This window comes from Nycticebus coucang, chromosome 1 (genome assembly GCF_027406575.1).
Source record: "Nycticebus coucang isolate mNycCou1 chromosome 1, mNycCou1.pri, whole genome shotgun sequence".
NCBI lineage: Eukaryota > Metazoa > Chordata > Mammalia > Primates > Lorisidae > Nycticebus > Nycticebus coucang.
This window is the reverse complement of record NC_069780.1, coordinates 15,443,306-15,465,192: the sequence shown is the minus strand read 5'-3', so window position 1 is coordinate 15,465,192 and position 21,887 is coordinate 15,443,306. Positions and strand designations below refer to the sequence as shown.

At 38.5% G+C, this 21,887-nt stretch overlaps 1 protein-coding gene and 1 pseudogene across 8 annotated transcripts in view; both read right to left on the bottom strand.

Annotated features, from left to right (window-relative positions):
• Positions 1-21,887, bottom strand: part of ARHGAP24 (Rho GTPase activating protein 24) — a 668,175-nt gene that overhangs the window by 84,810 nt on the left and 561,478 nt on the right. Inside the window, exon 1 of one of the 7 annotated variants that reach the window (XM_053600241.1) lies at positions 2,249-2,532. The exons of 5 other annotated variants lie outside the window; for them this stretch is intronic. Coding sequence is in view for 1 of the 2 variants with exons in the window: in XM_053599857.1 (XP_053455832.1) it covers positions 386-392 (7 nt within the window). In the remaining variant the exon portion in view is untranslated. Of the gene's footprint in view, positions 1-385; positions 405-2,248; positions 2,533-21,887 lie in introns of those variants that run through there. One more of the 7 variants, XM_053599857.1, reaches the window with a different exon arrangement.
• On the bottom strand, positions 6,736-8,432 carry LOC128592458 (polyadenylate-binding protein 1-like; annotated as a pseudogene). Its single transcript, XR_008381884.1, has one exon. The product of XR_008381884.1 is annotated as a polyadenylate-binding protein 1-like (transcript).

Below are 21,887 nucleotides of genomic sequence, written 5' to 3'. Positions count from 1 at the left end.
AAATCTGAACACTAGGGAAAGGCTATTTGCCTTAAATTGGAAAAGTACTCTTTAGTCTCAAATTTCCTCCTATTTGCTTCTATATGCTGATTTTCTGATCCCTCTTGGAATTTCTTTGCATTTCCTAATAGACATAAAACATCTTCATAATTTAAAAAATTCATATACAATCCTGTAGAATGTGGCAAACTCCAGAGATTACATTTATACACACCATCTATTTGTGGAATGTAGCAGATACTAAATTGTCATAATAAGAGTTAAAATAATTTTAGCTGGTGTAAAAATTTCTTTCTGCATTCAACCCCCTAATTCCAACCCAAAGAGTTATTAAAGCTGCTGAGTATTTCTGGAAGTAAGGGAAAAAATATACCAATAACTTTACCTTCCATGTTTTCTAGAAGAAAGCCAAACATTCCACAACTTGATAGTTTCAGACTCAATCTTCCTTGATTCTAGGTGTGTTTGCTGGAAGTGGGAAAGAGGCTGGTGGAGGTTAGTTCACAGGCCCCAGAGGAAAGCCAACCAGACTGGTGGCTTGAGGCCCTCACACCCACCTTTCCTTTTATCAGGGCAGGGTGAGAGACCAGTGATCACCCATAATACTTCTGTAACTCCCCCTTAACAAATGTTTAGAAAGCCAGTCTTGACAGAAACTGATTACAGGGATAAAAAATCACACCCCCTTGTCCCCTCGCAACAAAGGGCTAAACAATGAGATTAAAAGACAGGCTTTGAAGTGGTTTACTGTCCCCTTAATCTTTAAAGTCAAAGTAGGCAACAAGTTTTTTCCCTCATTAACTTCGGCATCTTATTTAAAAGGACTGGAGTCTTATAAGATCAGATAGTTCCTAAAGGTTTGAGCAAAAATTCTTTGAAAAACAGGTTATATTAAATAAATTGGAATTACCAATTCACTAAGTAATGCTTGTAGCAGTTGACAGAGTTCATGAAACGTGCACCATGTACAGTGTTATCATCAGTTACGATTTAACCAACAGATTCTTACACAAAACTTAAGTACTTTTTACTGTTTGTGAGAACACATGTTATAAATAGAGCTTTCATACATTTGCCCACAAATCACTACGGAGCTTTAAGTGGACAATTTTTTTTTTGTTGTGGTTTAAATTTCTAGTTTATATGTAAAGAAATTGAGGCACATTTTCACTAAATATGCATGAAAATCTATAGGTCAACACATAAGGAAACCAGAACAATCAGCCTGAGTGTATTTGACAATCACAAAAGATTGAAATGGAGGAAAGGGTAAGAATTGCACGGCTGCTCAGTTTGTGCTACATTTTTTGTGTGTTTGTTTGTGTGTCTGAACTTTTCTCTCTGTGCGCATATCCTTTCTCTAGATACTCTCCCCTCCCAGTCATGGTTCTTCCCTTTCCCTGGACATAGTTTGCTCAGGCTTTGCCACTGGCCCTCTCTGTGTATTGGCGTATTATCTTTGCTGCCCCAGTGTAACGCCCCAGCACATGTATCCTGGTACCTGCGCCACCAGAACCAGATGATTCTTTGGCTCCTAAATAAGTCCGCTGTTTGTCTTTCGTTCTTTGCTCCTGGCATTCTTCCTAGCTGCAACAGTCTCCTAATATAGCACCCTCAGCCTAAGTCGCATATCAAAATCATTAAGAAAGGAAAGGAACTACAATATATTGTATTTTACAAGCAACTCAGATGATCCAGTTGATTCCAACTTTCATCCAGGGTTAAAACTTACAAAAACCTATCACTATTCTCCCCACCTATTCAAGCTCTGTTGACAGATTCTTTAAGTCAGAGCTTTCATACACTTGGCCTCAAATCACCGTGGACAAAGATTATCTTTTGGTTTAAATCTCTACTTTATAGGTAAAGAAATTGAGGCATAGCACGTTTTTCACTAAACATGAAAAACTGTCCCCTTAATCTTTAAAGTCAAAGTAGGCAACAAGTTTTGCCTAGTAGGCATGAACATCTATAGGCCAACGCATAAGGAAATCAGAACCCTTCCATATTTTGATGCCCTCTTTTTGCAAATTTCCAATGATCCGTACCAAATCTTTCAATATAGTTAGATTTCTCCTACCTTTCCTGCTCAATGATAAGCTTAGAAGAGGACAGGTTGGGCAACTGCCCTCATTGCCCTGCCTTTAAATCCCTTTGTTCCCTGAAACTATCTCTGCTGACATGCTCAACCCAGACCAGTCAAACACAGAGCAGTGAGCACTGAAATGTCCCCAGTGTCTTTTCTCACCCGTCTGGGTCAGTCCAGCAGCATCTTTCTCCCTCTCCCAGATCGCAGCTCCAGGGCAATAAACTGTGTACTGGGTAGTCCCAAGCTGTCCCTTGCCCAACACACTGGTCTCCAATCTGCTCTGGGCAAATTCTGCCTAGTTCCAGTTTGGGTCTCCCCGCACACTCTAGTTTTACTGTGGGATCTCAATTGAATCACTTTGGTTTGGATAATCATACATAAACACCAGTACTGTCCCTGTCCCTTTACATTCTCTGTTGCTACGCCTAAGAGGAACTCCCTACGTTGTTTTATAAAACCCTTTGCTAAATGTTCCCTGAATCTCTTGGCCATGTGGACTCTGTCCTGGGGTGGACTTTCTAAGCTGGTGATCAGCTGGGCAGCCTGCCTCCAGGCCTGTGTGCCAGGAGTTATTCCAGGTCCCATATCTAACCTCACTTACCCAATGTGTTTTGGCTTTCAGATTTTGCCAGGCGTTTAACTTGAGCCTGAACATAGATAGAAACTACATCTTCCTTAACCCTTGTTGTGACATTGCACAAAATGCCTGGCACACAATAAGGGCTCAAACTACGCTGTGTACATTTTTTTAAAGGATAAAAAAGATAACCTTACACATTTTTTGAATTACAGTTTCCTTCTTTAAGATTTCTTTCCTTCCTCTTCCTGTTCCAGTTCAAATTTTTCAAAATTAAGAATAAAAAAAAAAATAGAAGAACCATTAGAATAGAAGAAGAACCACAAAGATGATTGTGTTCATCTTCCTCATTTTGTGGAGCAGAAACCAGAGGACCAAAAGGACCGAATAACTGGCCATGGTCCTGCAACAGGTCAGTAGCAAAACTGGAAAGTAGATCTCTTAACTTCTAATGCTGTTGTCTTAACGTTGTCTAAGAGGGTCTTCAACTGAACACAGAATCATAGAATGAATGGAAAAGGGAAGAAAAATGCTGATTACGCACCTCTCAGAGACTAAAACTTCATTTATATTATGTCTTCTAATTCTCACAGTAACCAAAACTATGATAGTGATAATGGTTACACATTTTAAAGGAGAGGAAACTGAGAATGAATAAACTTAAATTTTGTTCCTAAACTTACACACCTAACAAATCATACACACAGATTAGGGATCCAAATCTGTTTAGGTCCAAAGAGCATGGCTTCTCCACTGCTAACCCAATTACAGAGCTGGAAAGACAGTAACTGCATTTATACAAGCCCTGAAATAGGCACTTCCAATTTTTAATCCCCCCCTCCCCAATTCCCAAGGCCAATGTAAAAAGTTTCTTTTAACAAAGGATTTTCTTTTACCAAAGGATCAGGTGACATTACTGGATGAGTCCCTAGGAGACACTGTTCAAGTTTTTTACTCCCTGTGAATAACCTCCAATTTACTTTATCCACAGCAATGTCACTAATTTATTATTTATGCATTAATCATTTATTTTTATGTTTTCCTCACTAGATATAAAATCCACTAGAGAGGGGACTGTGGGGAGCAAAGGGGCCGCAGGTGGGTGTTGGTTCCCATTGTATCATCTGCAGAGCCTGAAGGCAGAGCTTCCAGGAGAGGATGGGCAGCTGGAGTTGCAGCCGATTCCAGGGCCCTTAGGATACCCAGATCTGTGGTTTGTTTTCCAAGTGGTAAATACAAGCTTGGCCTTTGGAAGGCGGGACAAGTTATTGACTTGCATCGTTAGGTCTGATCTGACCCAATTGACAATTTCTTGACATGACCATCTGTCTGGGAAATGAGGTAGTCTAAAAATGTTAAATCAAAGTTTCAGAAAGAAACATTTCATCAGTTTTAAATGGCAGTCCATTCCAAGCAGCTTCATGAAACCGCTGCTCCTTCCTGCTCGGGATGTCAATCACCCCTTTGTCCAGCGTTTCGGCACTGGACATGCCACTTGCCTGTGGGTCCGTGGCTGTCCTGGTGAGCAGACAGACTGTCAAGGTATCACAATGATTGCAGTCCAGTAATCCTTATTTTACCTAATAATGGTCCCAGAGAGGTGGCAATTTGGACATGCCACAGAGAAGCTTAAAGTGCTTCCTTTAAGTCGAAAGGTGGATGTTCTCACTCTTGACTTAATAGGGAAAGAAAAAAAAAAACACATGCCGAGGTTGCTAAGATCTGTGGTGAGAATGAATCTTCTATCTGTGAATTTAGGAAGGAAAATTCGTGTTAGTTTTACTGTTGCACCTCAGACTGTAAAAGTGACAGCCACGGTATATGATAAGTGCTTAGTAAAGATGGAAAAGGCATTAAATTTGTGGGTGGAAGACATGAACAGAAAACGTTTCAGTTGACAGCAATATATTTCTACCAGAAAGCACTGAGCCTAAGGGAGGGAAGGGAGGCCCTGAAATTAGTGACACCTAGTCATTTTTTGCAAGTAAGGGCTGGTTACACAGATTCAGGAATACAGGTCAATAGTAGCCTAACGCTATGTCACAAAGCCTACTTCATTCGTCTGGCTCCGTCTCATCACGGAGGCACCGTATCACCTCTCAGCATCAGTGGAAGAAAGGTGAGTGTCATAGAGGATGAAATGTTGAGACAGAGAAATATGCTCACATAATTTTTCTTAAAGTATATTATGATTGTTCTGCTTTATTATTCTTTATTATTAATCTATTACTGTGCCTGATTTATGAATTAAACTCTATCATAGGTATGTATGCATAGGAAAAACAGTATATATAAGTCCTGATACTAAATATGGCTTTAGGTGTCTGTTGGGGGTCTTGAACTGTATCCCCGTGGAGAAGAAGGGGAGCCCACTCTATAAACCTGCTTCCCCAACAAATCATTTAGTTATGCATGTGCTTTACAGTTTTGGTTAGTATTCTTAGCACAAATACCATTTTATGTCATTTTTGTCAATTGCTGCTATAATTATAATTAATGTTTGTATTTGAAGAAAACCATCATTATTTTGCACGATTCATCGTTTCGCAAGATAAAAAGCATAATTTCATCTAAGCAATGCCACTCAGGACTTTAAGGGGATAGAAAAGCAGCAAAACAATTGTTGCCCTGGAAGTCTGTATTTTGTTTTCACTTTCGAAAGTGATGTTAATTTCCCTAATGTGATCTGTAAAGTAAAATTTTCCAGGTCAACATCACTTAATTGCATTTATATATAAGAAATATACAATATAACAGCTAGGTGGTGATTACAGCAAATCTTCAGACCACATAAAGGTGGGCAAAGTGTTGTACAGAAATGAACTGTATTTTATTCAAAAAAAAAAAAAAACCCAAAGAGTAATTTTCACAAATCATACAGTATACCTGATACGTTCATGGAAGGTGATTTTGCTGAATAGAAGTACATAGAACAAAATCATGATGGTGAAATTTCATGCAAAAAAAGGGCAAATAAGATATTTTCCTTCTTAATTCACATAGTATGTACCCGCAAATATGTATATTGTATATATACACAAGCTTAATACAGTATATTCTATTACTTAATGTTCTCTCTCAAAGTAAGATTCCAGCTCCCTCTTGCGCAGGCTTTGCAATATTTCAATGGGCGTGGAAACGTTTGGTAGTGTACTTGGCTCAGTTGCTCAGTGGAGATTGACTATCGTGTCAACTTTTCATTCCACGTTTTTACAAAGTTCCTTCAAAGCCTTCACAAAGGTGACATCTTAAATCACACAGCTTGGACAAAGGAGAAAAATTCAAGGTTGTTGAGAAAATGGCCATAATGTGAGAGAAAAGTTATACAGGAGATGGGGGGGAAACTTTACAATTGCTATTTTATTAACCGCTTAAGGGACATAACTGGAGGAGCTTCAAGAATAGCAAGGTGCTCTAAGATGACAGATATTTTAGACAATGAAACAAATGGATCATGCAAGGGGTAGCTCTTTAAAAATGTTTTAGTAAGTTGTGGTCTGTTAGGCTAAGGTAGTTTTTGTTATTATTTTGATTGTTGCTTAGAAATAACGTTAATTTTCTTTCCCATTGTGTTTTTGATGCTTTAAGATTCTTTTAAAAGATCATTTTGAAGCATTTTAAGTTGGAAGCTGAATATAGTGTGTAATACACTGGTGTGAATATTCTTTAATAAAGATTTCAGGAAGACTTGGTATCTAATTATTTAAAAAATGTAGCATTACAGCTGTACAACTCACATTTGTGTATACTATAGAAGGTATAGTTAGCCAATTTTTAAAAAATTAAAATTAATGTCAATTGTTATTACTACTGATATCTTTCAAGATAGAAAAGAAAACTTCTTTGGTAAATCTCCTATTGATAAACAATAGTAATAGTAATTCACGGTAATTAACCTACATCAATTGATGAAAGTCAATCCAGGCTCAAATAACATTTTTAGGTGATCTTGAAGTGGCATTAAACTATATGTGTGTGTGCACGTGTGTATGTGTGTTTGTACATAGACACAGAGGGTACCAAAATGTATTTTGTGTTATATTTTAATAAAGCATTATAATTTTTTTTCACTGTTTAAGGAATTTTTACTAAAGCAAGAATTTTATAATCCAAATTACATTTCGTTGCTCAGTTATCAACTCTGTTACTTAAAACAGAACTGACATTCTGAGCTATTCCACAGTAAAGAATTACAAAATTAAAGAAAGGAATGCTTGAAATTTTTGTACTTTGCCGAAAATTCTTTTTCCCAGGGTCTATAAAACATTCATTTGTTTTGATATTTTACTATTTTTTTTTTTAAATCAGTAAGTAATCTAGGACTAGCATTTTATCTGCTAGACCTGGCATTTGCTTGGTACATAAGGTTCAAAGTTTCCTTTCTTTTTTTGATTTATTTTATATTTTGCAATTTCTTTTTTCCACAATATTTAAGTTTTTCGATGTTTAGATATTTTTCTTCGGTGAAGCACAAGTTTCTTTTCGTGGTCCCTGATCAATTTTGAACAGTTGGAATACCAGTGGCACTGTTAACTGCTTTCTGGGCAGCCTCTTTAGCTGGGTGGGCTGGTAGTACAGCTACTGCTTCATCAACCTTAGAACGGAGAGACTCTGGAGATTCAAGCATATGAAGAAGTTCTGAATTATCAATCTCCAACAACATGCCAGTGATTTTACCAGCAAGAGTAGGGCGCATGGCTTGAATATGAGGAAATAGCCGTTCACCCAACATTTGCTTTTGCTCTTGAGGGGGGGGCAACACGGAAGCAGTCAAGTTCCTGACCTTGTACATGAACAGCAGGCTGTTGCATTAAGATGTTGCTGAGGATTGTGGACTCCGGCAGCGTATTTGTACTGTGGAATGGTGTGAATAGCAGGAGTAGCTGCAGCAGCAGCAGCCGCAGGACGTGGACCCACTGTCTGTGTTGATGTGTCAGCAGGACGCTGTGTTGACATGACTCGTGGAACCTGTGAAGAAGCTGGTCTCATAGTACTGAGTGGTGGTCTAGGAGCGGCTGGGCAGATAGCACCTGGCATAGTTTGGAATGGATGAGGTCTGGCACCCTGAGCAGGCCAGCGAGGACTTGGTCTGAGTTGAGCAATTTGGCTAGGAGGATAGTATGCAGCACAGTTCTGAGTCTGTGGGATAGCTGCCATGGAGTAACCTGAAGGAGGTGCTGGCTGGTAGGGGTTGATTACGGGATTGGGCACAGCTCGTACACTTGCCATTCTCTGCATATACTGGTTAGTGAGGTGAGCCTGGCGCTCTTCTTTGCACTGTGCTAAAGCTACACACGATGGCTTGGTGGCCACGATTCTACCGTTCATTTCTGTAACTGCTTTAGTGGCTTCTTCTGGGGAGGAGAAACATACAAAACCAAAGCCTTTGCTGCGACCACCCTCCATCATAACCTTTGCATGAGTGATTGTACCAAATGGAGAAAACTCTTTCTGGAGACGTTCATCATCAATACCATCATCAAGATTTTTCACATAAAGGTTAACACCCTGGCATCTTGCTGGTGATCCTATCTTGCTTCATCGGTTCAAATTTGCACTTAAGTTCTGTCTGAGGTTCCACTTTTTTCTGAGCTTGACCAACAGATTTGTTTTCCATTGAGCTCTTTTCCATTCATCTCATCCACAGCTTTCTGTGCATCTTTCGAAGTTTACAAATCCAAATCCTTCGGATTTTCCACTTTCATCGGTCATTACTTTCATACTTAAGGCAGGTCCAAACTTGCCAAAGAGATCCTTAAGGAGCTCATCATCCTAAAGTATTATAATTTTAATACATTTTTTCCTTTATTAAAATGTGTATACTTTTTTTGATACTCTTTATATATGATCTTATAATCATGGTTTTAATATCATGTCCTAAAGACTTGGTATTTCTGATCACACACGATCTATTTGTTTCATTACCTAAAATATCTGTTATCATAGAGCACCTGGCTATTCTTGAAGTTCCTTCAGTTAGTTACATGTTCTGAAAATTTTCTATAATCACTACCTCATTGTATAATAAATGTATTATATACGAGCATCTCTCTCTCTCTCTATATATATATATGCATAACTAAAAGCTAAAATAAGCTTCTTTTTTTTTTTTTTTTTTTTTGTAGAGACAGAGTCTCACTTTATGGCCCTCGGTAGAGTGCCGTGGCATCACACAGCTCACAGCAACCTCCAACTCCTGGGCTTAAGCGATTCTCTTGCCTCAGCCTCCCGAGTAGCTGGGACTACAGGCGCCCGCCACAATGCCCGGCTATTTTTTGGTTGCAGTTTGGCCAGGGCCAGGTTTGAACCCATCACCCTCGGTATATGGGGCCGGCGCCTTACCGACTGAGCCACAGGTGCTGCCCTAAAATAAGCTTCTTTCAGCACTTGTTGAAATAACAAGCTTGTTAGATACAAGGAACATTCAGCTAGATATTGAAAACATATCAATATTTTTTTCTTTCATTATGAGAGCATTCCATGTTCCATTTTAAATAGCTGCAAAGTATAGGGCTACTTCTTAAACCATCTTAATAATAAATAAAGAGTACCAAACTCTGAGGTATTCACTAAGTTGATACTTAATAATGTAATTCTCAATTTTTGGAACTGCATGTTCTATATATTACCTTCTGTTCATGAACCATAATCTTTCTTTTACATAAATTAACTTAACTCCATATGATTGGGCAAGTTTGATAAGTTTTCTTGAACAGTTTGTAAAACACTAGTAGGCCTTTATTAAATACAAAACTATTTAAACAATTTGTCCCTACTTTATTATATTTTAAATAGGCAAAAATGTGCTATTATATTCTTACATTTTTATTTCAAAGTAATGCTTCAAAATGAATAATTATACTCACCATTCATTTTTGCTTTTTCTATACTACCCTGTACAGAATAAAAAAATACACAGTGGGAACGACAATTAATGTTATTTCTAAGCAAACAAAATAATAATGAAAAACTATTAGTTGGAGGCTAATAGAATACAACTTACTAAAAACATTTTTAAAGAGTAACACAGATGGTAAAGAAGAAAAAAAAAAAAAAGAGTAACACAGACATAAGAAAACAAAAAGAGGATAGCCAGATAGATGCGTAGATAGACAGAGATAAATATAGCCAGGATAGAGAAATGACATCTATCACTGAAGATGTACATGACAGCCCAATGTAATGATAATGTAGAAGAGGACAAAATATCCAGTATCAAAAAACCAAAAAGTCAACCTCAGTCTGTTATCTTTTTATCGATACAAGAAAGGTCCAAAGAACACTGGTACAGTAGACCAATAGTAAATAGCTATTTTTTTAAGTAGTGCCAGAAGACCTATAAACCACGCTTATTATGAAGTGTTAAAACAGGGCACTGATTGGAAGACCCTGCAACGTGGTTGAAGGCCAAGTAGGACTGACGCTCTATGTGTTCCGCGGCCTTAGGGCCCATCGTCTCCATAGAGGGGCGTGCTCAGCAGAGCAGTGAGTAAGATACTCCACTGGGCACTGGAAGAAAGTGTGATTTTATATTATTTTCATGGAAGAGATACAATACTATAAATGTTTAAAATGTGACTGGCACTTAAACTGCGTGCGTACATCAGATAGTCAGGTTTGGCTTCTTGAGGATGGAGGCCCTGGAGGGAAAAGTAGAACTTTCCTAAAGCAAAGGACCTTACAATTTTATTTGTGCTTTGAGCTTATTGAATACATATCTGTGGGCACCTGATTTATGTCTGTCCATAAAGAAATGCATTATAACATTCAATTTTAAGAAAGTAGCCCTCATGTAAGGGACAAATGGTATAAAGATTCCATCCAAAATATTAGAGGTAAAGATGGTGCTGCTAATTCAAGCCCAAGCTAATGCCATGTGGTAGATTACGAGATAATCTATCAGGCCTATCCGTCAAAAAAATGTTGTGAAAAATAATATCATGTATTAAATGTATCTCTTTTTTTTAAATTATCAGAATTTTTCCCCTACTACTCACAACTAAAATTACCATTTTAAAAATACAATCTCTTCTGTTCCATGTTTCTTCACATGATCTTCCACACGGTGCCTGATAAAGAGGGGGATGGGCTCAGTACGTGTATCAGTCACTTGGGTTCACTCGTGAATTTTCCCCAGATGTTAATGTTTTGAAGCAGTCATGGACAAGCTTTCTCACAATCAAGGAGAAAGCTTAGCAATATTCGAAAACCTTAAGAATGAAGCTGAAAATTTATAAAAGTGCCTTTTTGTGTGTTTGTTTTTGCAGCAGTGGCTATTTAGGAATTTTGAGAATCACTCAGCTTTCTAACAGGTTAAGCTACAGGGGACTTGTAGAAATTGCAAAGACATGCCCCCCTCACTGAAAACAATGAGTTAATGAAGTGAGCACCTGGGATCAGATTTTAAATTCTGATGGAAGCTGTGTCTATTCGGAGCAGAGTGCCTTCCACACCTCCATATCCAAGGACATGTGTATATACGCCCAGGATTCAAGGCTGCAAAAGACTGGCTGACGATTATGCAAGATGCCAGTGCCCACTGAGATTTAACTGCTAATATTTGCTTAGATTGTCTTAATTCTACGGGAAAACTTAAGCCCTAATATTTTTATTAACTAATTTTTCAAGATACAGAGTTTTTCAGGAAGCCATCCATAGCATAACAGCACAAGTCCCTAATTTAATTAGCCAGTCTTACAAAGTATGTTTTGCATGACATATAATAAACACAAATTAATAAAACATATACAAAAGACATATTTTTATTGGGGTGCATGGTAAATTTGTGGATTTTTAATTGAAAAGGATCAATTAAAAATCACAATTAAAAATGTTTTGAGGTCTCTAGTCTGATCTATATTAATCTGAGGGGAAAGGAGTGAATAGAAGCCGACATCAACCTCAGTGTGGAAAATTAAAGTGAGGAACTCTCAGAGGGTCAGGGGACAGAAACACAAGATGGACCTACTGAAATGGGAATGCGTGAAATGATGTCTCTCGAAATGGGATGCCTGGAAATAAAAGCCAGGCAGACCTCAGCCGTGCAGCAGGATGGGGCTGCTCATTCTGAACATTGTGAACACCCCAGCAATACTTATCATGTTACATCTAGTCAGTTTTCCTGCCTGCCAGTATGAGCTTCTGGGATGGGGTGCCATGTCTTAATCAGCTTTGTAAATCCTCTGCACTTGGCCAAAGCCCCTGTATGCAGTAAACAATCCTGAGCATTTGCTGAATGACAAAAAGTGACTTATGACAAAAGATGTCAGCTCACTTGGAAAGGAAACAGAAAGAAAAGCAAGAAAAGAGAGAAGAGAATTAGCACTCACCAAGAGGCCATGACGTGTCAGAAGGAGAGCCAGGCACTTAACTACTCTGAATTATTCTGACAGCTGCCCTATGTGGTACATACTCCCATTTACAGAGAGAAAGCTAAAGTTAGGAAAAATTGATTTAGTCATCCAAAATTAACACAGCTAGCAAGTAGCTAGGCTACAATTACAAATCTCTTCTAACCTGAACGTTCATATTCTGGGCTTTTTCTTGCTGCCAGTAAAGAGGAGAAATTTGTGGAGGGTAGCTACAATCGTACGCTGACTTTTTGTGCATATTACTGATGCCAGCCACAGGATTCTTCAGTGTCAGCAATATTACGGTTAACTATGACTCCCCATTAGGAAGAAAAATTGGTCGTTAATAACTTATTTCTTGCCTTATAGTTAAATTTCAATGGATTCATTTTAGATTAAGATATATCTTAGAATCTAGAGTAATTTCTGAATGTATTTATTGATTAATTTTTGTCTCCTTAATATAAAGAACGTGTATAAGACTTATGGGATTAAAATGCACTTGGGTAAGATACAAAGTTTCCTAAGTTCAAGGTCACTAGACTATAATCAAAATACAACCTGTCAGATAAAGACAAATAGCCACTGCCTGTTGGAAGTATGTGAGTAAATAATTCATGAATATTTTTATAGTTCTTTCCGTGGGTACTTTGGTAATTTAGAATTAATATGTGGTGCACACTAGATCTTGCTTAAATGTCTAATTTAAAGAGCAAATACACTTTAAAAAATGTTGGCTATAGTCATTATTTTTTAATGAAAACAGTTTCTTCTTATCCTTAGCATACTGATGTCATCCAATAATTAGGAGTCTTTAGGAGAGGAAAACACACCGATAATATAATGTGGCTCTTTGTTGGTGAGAAGAAGGGTCAAAGCGCCTTCAAAGGGGAACTGATTATGAAACAAACAGAGCTTAAGCTTCAAGGCCCTTCGGTTGCCTGGGCTTCTTGGTCCTAGAGGCGCTATGTGAATGTGCTCACCGTCACATATTTTAGCCACAGTCTAGTAAGCTTGGGTGTTCCATTCCAATTTACCAATCATCACATTTTTTCTTGGGTCAGGTAAATCTCACTGTTAGTATTTTGGTATCCAGATAATAGGAAATTGCATTGGGGATACATTTCAGAAATGTATATTTCTGAAAAGAAATATACAGTACATACCTAATGTAAGGAAAGGCTGAATGATCTTTTTAATTCTTTTTGTAGAATGTGACATTATAAAACAGTTGTCAAAGAGTTGATCAAAGAGTAGGTAGCCATTTAAGATAGGAAAGAAGGTGCACTGGGCATTTTATAAATAACACTCTGCTATAGTTCTGGATTTTGTAACATCTGTGGGTATTTGCCAGGTTTCATAAATTTTTAATTTGTTGTGAAAAATTTTTTATTCTAAAGCAATAGTTGATTTTTTATTTGTAATGTTGTATTCTTTCTCCTACATAAGACTCCTAGATTATACAAGCTTTAGGCCTCTCCAAACCTAGAGCCTTCCTACCTGTGGAGAGTAATATAACACACCTGTATGGGTTAAAACCCACATTCTTTATAATAGATAAGAAAATCCATACCCTTTCTCCCAACCTGAAATTATTGAAGAGATCCTATTCAAGGAGAGAATAAATGAGGATAACCTGTTTAATCCCATATCTACTTGGTAATACCATCTCTTATTTCTTTCTTTCTTTTTTTTTTTTACCATCTCTTATTTCAACATTACCTTGGTCAGCAAACAGAATACAATTGTACCACTTAGTGGGTACTATTCAGTACGAGGAAACTGAAGTAAGCTGAAGGAAATAGTAAACAATAAAACAGAATACATTGCTACCTTTATAGCAAAGGAGGTATTATTCCTTTCTTGCCTACCCCAACCTCCACTTCCTGATATGCCTGAAAAATTTTTCCTCTGTACATATAAAACATCAAATGAAAGAAATCTAAAGTCTTCATGAAAAATCATGTCTTATTAAACAGTATAGCAGGGTTTAAATATTCTCGGAGCACTATATAAGACTTATAGACAACTGTCCCCATGCACAAAACACCTGCCATCTCCAAGCACTTGTATGTTCATATCACCCTCTAATAAATAAGTTATGGAAAAGACGAGTCTCCGCTAATCAGTGGATGTAATTCTAAAAAGATAAACCCATCAGCACGGAGGCATTGTGAACAGTCAGGGCGATACACAGCCAGGTGCACAGATCAGAGCTCTCCCAGATAAGTGATGAAAGGTCAGCCGAGCACACCGAGCTTATGTTTCTTCCTTGAAAGCAAAACTAACAACTGAGGTCAATCTGCTTCATAGCCCTGCCTAATGAATGGGTTCTCCTGCTTAAATTCCACCTTTGAAAGAAAACATAGCATAGGCATATAACAAGATTTTGTAATAAGAAAGGTAGTGGTTTCCTATCTCTAGACACAATCGGTTGGCAATTTTAAGGTTAGGGAAAGAGAAAAAAAGGTAAATTACATATAGCATATGATTATATAAATAGTGAGGGCACTTCCACTGCTCTCCTGTAATACTGATATTACTGCTAATGATAGTGATAGCTAATTGCTAATATTTATTAACTATTTTCTGTGTGTTATCCAGGAAGAGCTTTACTTGTGTTAACTCAACCCACACACCTTAGTTATTTATCATGTTATTGTCAGCCCCATTTTACAGATGATGAAATTAAGGTAAGAAATGTCAAGAAACTAGTCACAAGCACAAAGCCACAGTACTGGTAGAGAAGGGATTTAAATCCAGGAAGTTCGAGCTGGAACATATTCTTCTTAGTAAAGTGTCTCAAGAATGGAAGAAAAAGTACCCAATGTACTCACCCTTATTATGAAACTAATTTAGGACTTTCACATGAAAGCTATAATCCAGTTACAACCTAAGAATAGGGGGAAGGGGGAAAGGGAGGGGAAGGAGGGGGGAGGTAGGTGAAGGGAGGAGGATTGATGGGATTACACCTGTGGTGCATCTTACAAGGGTATATGTGAATCTTAGTAAATGTGGAATGTAAAGGTCTTAGCAAAATAACTAAGAAAATGCCAGGAAGGCTATGTTAACTAGTGTGATGAAAATGTGTCAAACAGTCTATGAACCAAGTGTAAGGTGTGCCCCATGATCATACTAATGTACACAGCTATGATTTAATAAAAAAAATAAAATAAAATTGGATTTTCTTTGAAAAAAAAAAAAATAAAGCCAGGCAGTGCGGATCCCACCCTTCACTTTTAAGCCACATGTGTATCATAAGCCGACCCCAGGACTGTTCTAAAGAATTCCAGTTGCAAATTATCTACCCTGATTCCTTGAATCCTTAATAAAAATTCCCTGCCTCAACAACTGTTCTATATTGATCTGGATAAGGGCATAGGAGACAACACATAACTGTTTGTTGCTCAAACTGTTTCAGCTTCATCTATTGGGCTGACGACTGTGTGATTCTTGCCTCGGTCCTACAATCAGACATTCCTGCAAGAAGCCCTGACCCAGTTTTTTGGAGAGGGGTATCAGAAACCAAGATCTGGGTGCTCAGTGTAAGGCTGAGTTTTTAAAAATGTATTCTTTAGAATTTTTCATTGTCTTTCTTAACATTAAAGGTAAGTGCTATTTCAGCTCTGCACAGCTAACACACCTCCCACAGAAATTACTTCCTTTCCTTCCCTTTTAGGATTCCTATTTCATAATGGTCTCTGTTTTCTTTTTTCCTCATGGTTTATGGAAGAAATGAAGATGCCATACAGCTCGGGTTTTCTGATTACAAGAATATCAAGATTAAGACAAATCACAACATAAAAAACCAACTTCTTCCTGCCCATCTAAAGTTTAATCACCCTTTCCATGGCCATGCCAGGCTGTACATGTCCAGGTAGAATGTCACCTTTGGGAAGAAACTGTCTTCTGCTCCCACATATCCAAATATTGGACACACACACACACACACACACACACTCACTATCATAAGGCAGTAACAACTTAGATGGTCTAAAGTCTTATGTTTAATTTCTTTGTAATGCTTTTGGACCATCTAGCATATTATTGCCTGTTAATAGTATTGAGGCTTGAAAGTTGAGTATAAAAAGGTTTCTAAAAAAGAAGAGGAGGCAAAACTTCTAGGCACTATCTTATTTTCATATTTGCCTCTAAAAAAACTCATTTATTGAGCAAGATCAATGATCTGTACTATTTTGAGAAAAAGAGCATGTCGCAGAAAAGTAAAAGAGATTAAAAAAACCAAAATCATGTTTATTATTGCTTATTCCCAGACCAACTATAGTTCTGGCACCATTTTCCACCCCTGGCAGACTACAAAGCCAAATATTTTCAACATTAGTTATGTGGCTAATGGACATAATTCTGATGTTCTTTGAATTCTTACATTGGGTTTCCATGCAGTAAAATCCATGAAAATAAGGCCCCACTCTTATCATACATGTTGAAGATGAAGCACACGACATATAAATAGCCCAGAGGAACCAGCAAACTCCATCCCGTCAATTCTGCATCATAGTCCTAGACGGCACGGGCCGTCTTGCGAGGCTTGGACCGTAATTGGGCACCTTTGCTTACAGGGCCATGACCCCACATGAGGGGGGAGATGGACGTGATACATGGAATTATTCTCTCAGGACGGCAGAGTTTATCCATTTCAGATGCAGTCACATTCTCAAGATGTTATAATGCGTTATTTATTTTTAAGACATTTTAGTGAAAAATTTCAGCCAGAGCTATTCTATTTCTATAACACAGAATAAGGAAAATCAAACAAAGAAGAAAATTCCATAAATTCCCCTCCCCGACTGGCCTGGATTTCTGGACACTTCTTACCGCTTTTATTCGCTGCAGATGAGCCTGGCTCGTGGAGACACCTCTGAAAGATTCTTTCTTCTCTCTCATACTATCATCTAATTCTCCTTAGAGTTCAGATAATTGCCTGTCCATCCTACATTTGGCCTCAAGATCTTGGTATGATGTCTTTGCCAAGCCAGATGAGATTAATTCTGTTTTTCTTAGAACGTACTGAATTCAAGATAAATCCATACAAACTCTTATATGGTTAATTCAATTCTCTTACATGACTGTACTGTTTTCTTTGGCAGGACTATACTAAAGTCCTCTTGAAAGTTCCTGACCACTATTTGAATTTTTATTCAAGGACTAATAAGCTGTTTCCTCACAGATGTCCCCCTCATCCCCCAAGTGCATCACATACACTCAATATGACAACGTGAGGTTTTTATTTAATTAATGCTAACAATTATTGAAGTCCAGGAATACACAGGGTACTTTTCTAGGCATTGAGAAAGCAAAATAATAGAAGACAAACTCGTGATAATGAGTAGTAGCCCTGAGGAGCATAATCGGTGTTCTAAAGCAGTGCTTCTTCATTTAATACTCACTTCATTTAATACTCACTTCATTTAATACTCACTTCATTTAATACTCACTGAGCCCCAGCTATCACCAGGCACAAGGCTAAGTGCTGGAATACAAAGAAAACAAGTAGATTTTACCCTTGACTTTATTGAGCTTGCATTCTAGTATCAAATAATTAAATAAATGATATATAATTAGAGATTGCGGTAGGTGCCACAAAGGAAATAAACAGGGCTCTGGGACGGAAAATAATGGACTGGGAGCTTTCCCTATTTAGGGTAGTTAGTGAGGGTCTCTCAGGTTTCAGCTGAGATCTGAGAAGGAAGGAGTCCTCCAGCCAAGAAAAATAGGCCTATGGGGAGGAAAAGGCACTAGCACAGTAAAGGGCTCAAGTCAAAAAAAATCCTGGGGTTGGTGTAGGAATCCCTGGAGGCCAGTGTGGTCATCCATAATATGACGCAGGGAGAGAGGTCCAGGATGAGGTTAGAGACAGACCGTGTCATGCTGTGTCCACAGCTGGAGTAAGCAATGCACACAACTCCAAGCAGGGAAGGGACAGGGTCTGATTTGTGTTTGTTTGTTGTATCAATGGCTGCTGTGTTATGAGGAATGTATTTGAGTGAGAGAGAGAGACATTTCAGGAGACTACTGCAATTCTCCAAATATGGTGGCTTGTGCCACAGCGATACCAATAAACAGAAAGAAAAGTTGAAAGATGTGAGATAAATTTTGGGAGTAGAACTGATTGGACTTGTGAATAAATTGAATATGAGGGATGAAGAAAAGATGGGACTTATCAAGTATTGGATGGATGGTGTTACCACTTACTGAGACAGAAAAGGCAGCAAAGTGTTCTTGGTGTTCGGGGAATGCACACCAAGTTGCACTTTGGAGCACTTAGGCTGCAGGCACATGTTGGCCATGAGTTGGATATCTGAGTCTGCAAGGGAAAGGGCTGGGGCAGGCATTCACAACAGAAGGTAAGCCCTCACAGAGGAGCTGAAACTCTTCCCGGGTGTTCCAGGAAGAGGAGGACTAAGAGAATTAGAGAAAGGAGAGAAGGACTCCAGGTACTTAGAATGATGAACCTACCGAATTGTGGAAATATGAATAATAAGCTTGGCTGTAATAGAGATTTCTCCTAGGCATGTATTGAAAGAAAAAATGTTAGTGGTATAAGGGTCACATTGAGTCAATTTTTAAATTCAAGTTTATGAGTTTTTTTTTCCTTTAAATTTAGGAAGCCATTGGTGTAACTGAGGACAGATGAGGAGAGGGGGCCTTGTGTCAGAGATGTGTGTTATCAGAACGACTATGTATAAGGACTGGAGGGAGGAAAACCTTAGCCTAACGTGGGGATGTTCCAGGGCATCATTTCAGTAATAATGGTGTGAATGGATGAATGTTTGAGTTAACAAAGTTGTCACAGAATACAAAGGAAGAGAAGAATAAAGTGACATAAAAAAGAAAACATCAAAAATGTTTGGTGCTTGAGATGCAGGGGAAGGAATGGGAGGGAATAATTTGGCAAGTGTCACTCATACGTCTTGTCTTCCTTTACCATATAGGCAGTTGGACAATTAAGTTTTCAAACTCATCCTTGAAAAAGTGCTCATACCATATTGCTGAACATCACTACGATCACAGAAGACCAAGGGCCATGAGTACTTTGAGGGCGACCACAGAGATATTCAGCCATGAGGTAAGTAGCACGTTTTCCAGGATGAGTCTGCAAACTTAATTGCCAGACATCGTACACCAGTAACATGGCTGAGCCGTGCACACCATGTGAGTCTTGCTTCATGCCTCGTTTCCTCCAGAATGGCAGGCACGGATCCACACAGCAATCATGGTAGACACAAAGGCAAAGCTGGGGACTGCCGGGTCAAAGAAGTTCCCCATAGAAATAAGGAGCGATGAAGGGTAAGACACTTCTGCAAAGCCTGTGCTTTGACCAACGAAATAAAAGCGCGATAAAAGGAGTCACACAGCTTGCCCAGCAGGTGTATAGCATTGACTCTTTGGTTTGCCTCATTAGGCCTTCTCTTATAAGGTAAGAGGATGATCACCATCCTAACAAACATCATAAAGTGTACAAAATAAACAAGCAATGGGAAAGACAAAATCACCAGCAAGATCTGGCTGGACGGGGCAGGTTAATAGTTGCTTCATGTTTAATTTTGGCATATGTTTGTTCTTGTCATGTTGTTAAAACAGTATCTGACCTTATGTAATGATTCTTTTCCTTTCTGTGCCCTGGTTTTATCACATATATAAGGAAATCATCTGATCTAGGGGAGTGGGAGAGACTGTGTGTGTGTGTGTGTGCGTGCGCACACGCGCGTGGAATCATGAAGGGTATTCTTTTATTTATTTATTTATTTATTTATTTATTTTTATTGTTGGGGATTCATTGAGGGTACAATAAGCCAGTTACACTGATTACAATTGTTAGGTAAAGTCCCTCTTGCAATCATGTCTTGCCCCCATAAAGTGTGACACACACTATGAAGGGTATTCTTATAAGGAACTGAGAAAATATAGACCAATAACACAGATAAAGCACTGATAAAAAGAGAATCTGAGAAATCCTGAATTAAACACAATGCATTCCCCCAAAGCATTTTATTCAAAATATCAGTAAGAAAATATTTGATAATATTAAGAAGCAACCCACTCATAAACATGATGAGGAAGAAGTGTGACCCTCATGATTCACTCTGATAACTAATGAAAAGATAAGACGGTTGCCAGCAATTGCCTTCCGCAGTGCCACCTTCATTCCACGGTGATGGACAAATGATTTTGTGCTGCACCCAGGGTACACGATTAAGTCCTCTCCTAATCATTCATCACTTTATGGCTGTCTTGTCCTCAAGAACTTTATTTTTAATGCATACTTTCCTTCAGTAATTGGTGCTTCATTCAAAGCGAAGCCATCTATTCTAAGCTAGCCTTGGGTTTCACAGAGACACAGGCAGTAAAAGCTTCTGGCCCTTCCCAACTATCACGCTGGTGATTCCTCCATAATGAAGGCTGCAATAAATGGCCGAAGGGCTCTCCCTGGCTAAGGAGGCTGATAGGTCTAATATTAAACCCTAATGAAAAGATGTCACAGAAATACCGTGTGTACTTAATATTTAGTCTTTGGAGAGTCTATCTCTGTAATTTGCGGTTCCTCTTGGCATCGTCCGTGTTTTATCCGGCTTATAAATCCATGGGCCTTCTCGGGGCTTCATATTTCAACAAGTCACCCTGCTTCCTCCATCTCTCCACACACTTGCTTTTTATATTCTCCATAAATAGTACCTCGCCGCGTAATTCATCTTCCATGCCTCATTCATTCTAAATATAAGCGTCTTGGCTCTGTTTCTGCCATATTAAAATACTTCCCATGGCAAGCTCATGTTTAAAAAGAAAATCAATTGTTCTGATTCATTGGACGTAAGCTTCTGGGTGTTTTTATAATTTATCGTTCATTCTCAGGTCAATATGATACCAACATTAAATATTAAAGGCTGCTCAGGGCAAAATCCTTATCACAAAGCTTTGCCCTGTTAATATCAGGAAGAATGCTTGAATTTCTTTTAAATGCTAGCTCTAAGACATGATTTACCGTTTTGAAATAGCGGTAAAGGATACGCGCCACCCTGGAGACTCAATGATAACTGCAGGAGTTCGGAGGGAAAGGTTGTCATCTGTCGCTATCATTTTGCCTCATTAGCAGGCTTTGGCTCTTAAGTGAAACTTAGGCTTGGAGCTCCAGACCACATAAGGTTGGAAGAATCTGTCAGTAAAAACAGTCCATGCACCTAAACTCTGATGGTGGTGACAGCCCCAAAACATCCCTCTCCACCTTAGCTCTGTCTATAAGCACCGGCTTGTAGATAAGCACAGACCTAAGTCTCACTTTAAAAATCTGAAGAAAAAAGACACATGTGGTTTAGTTATGAGGGAAAATTCAGCAGTTGTCCGCAAAGATCACTGTGAATCTAAGCAACTGAGGCTTCTTACCAAAATATGGTGGCACTCCTGGAGGATGTTATTTCTTTTTTCAACGTTTCAGATTGGGTACAAACGATTAGTAACATTGTTTGCATTTGTTCAGTTCAGTTCAAGTTGTAGTTGAGCCCTTCAGCTACGTTGTGCCTATTAGGTGAGACCTTAAAAATCCTCCTTCCTCTTCCATCTCCCAGCACCTCTCGCCCCTCCCCCTACTTGATATAGTTGTGTTTTTCTCTCATGTGGGTGTGTGATTGTTCATCCACTGGCTTCATATTAGTACCAAGTACACTGGATACTTACTTCTCCATTCTTGTGATACTTTACTGAGGAGAATGTTTTCCAAATCCATCCAGGTAAATACAAAAGATATCAAGTCTCCAGCTTGTTTATGGCTACATAGTGTTCCATATCATACATATACCACAATTTACTAACACATTTGTGACTTGATGGGCACTTGAGGATGTTATTTTCACATGCC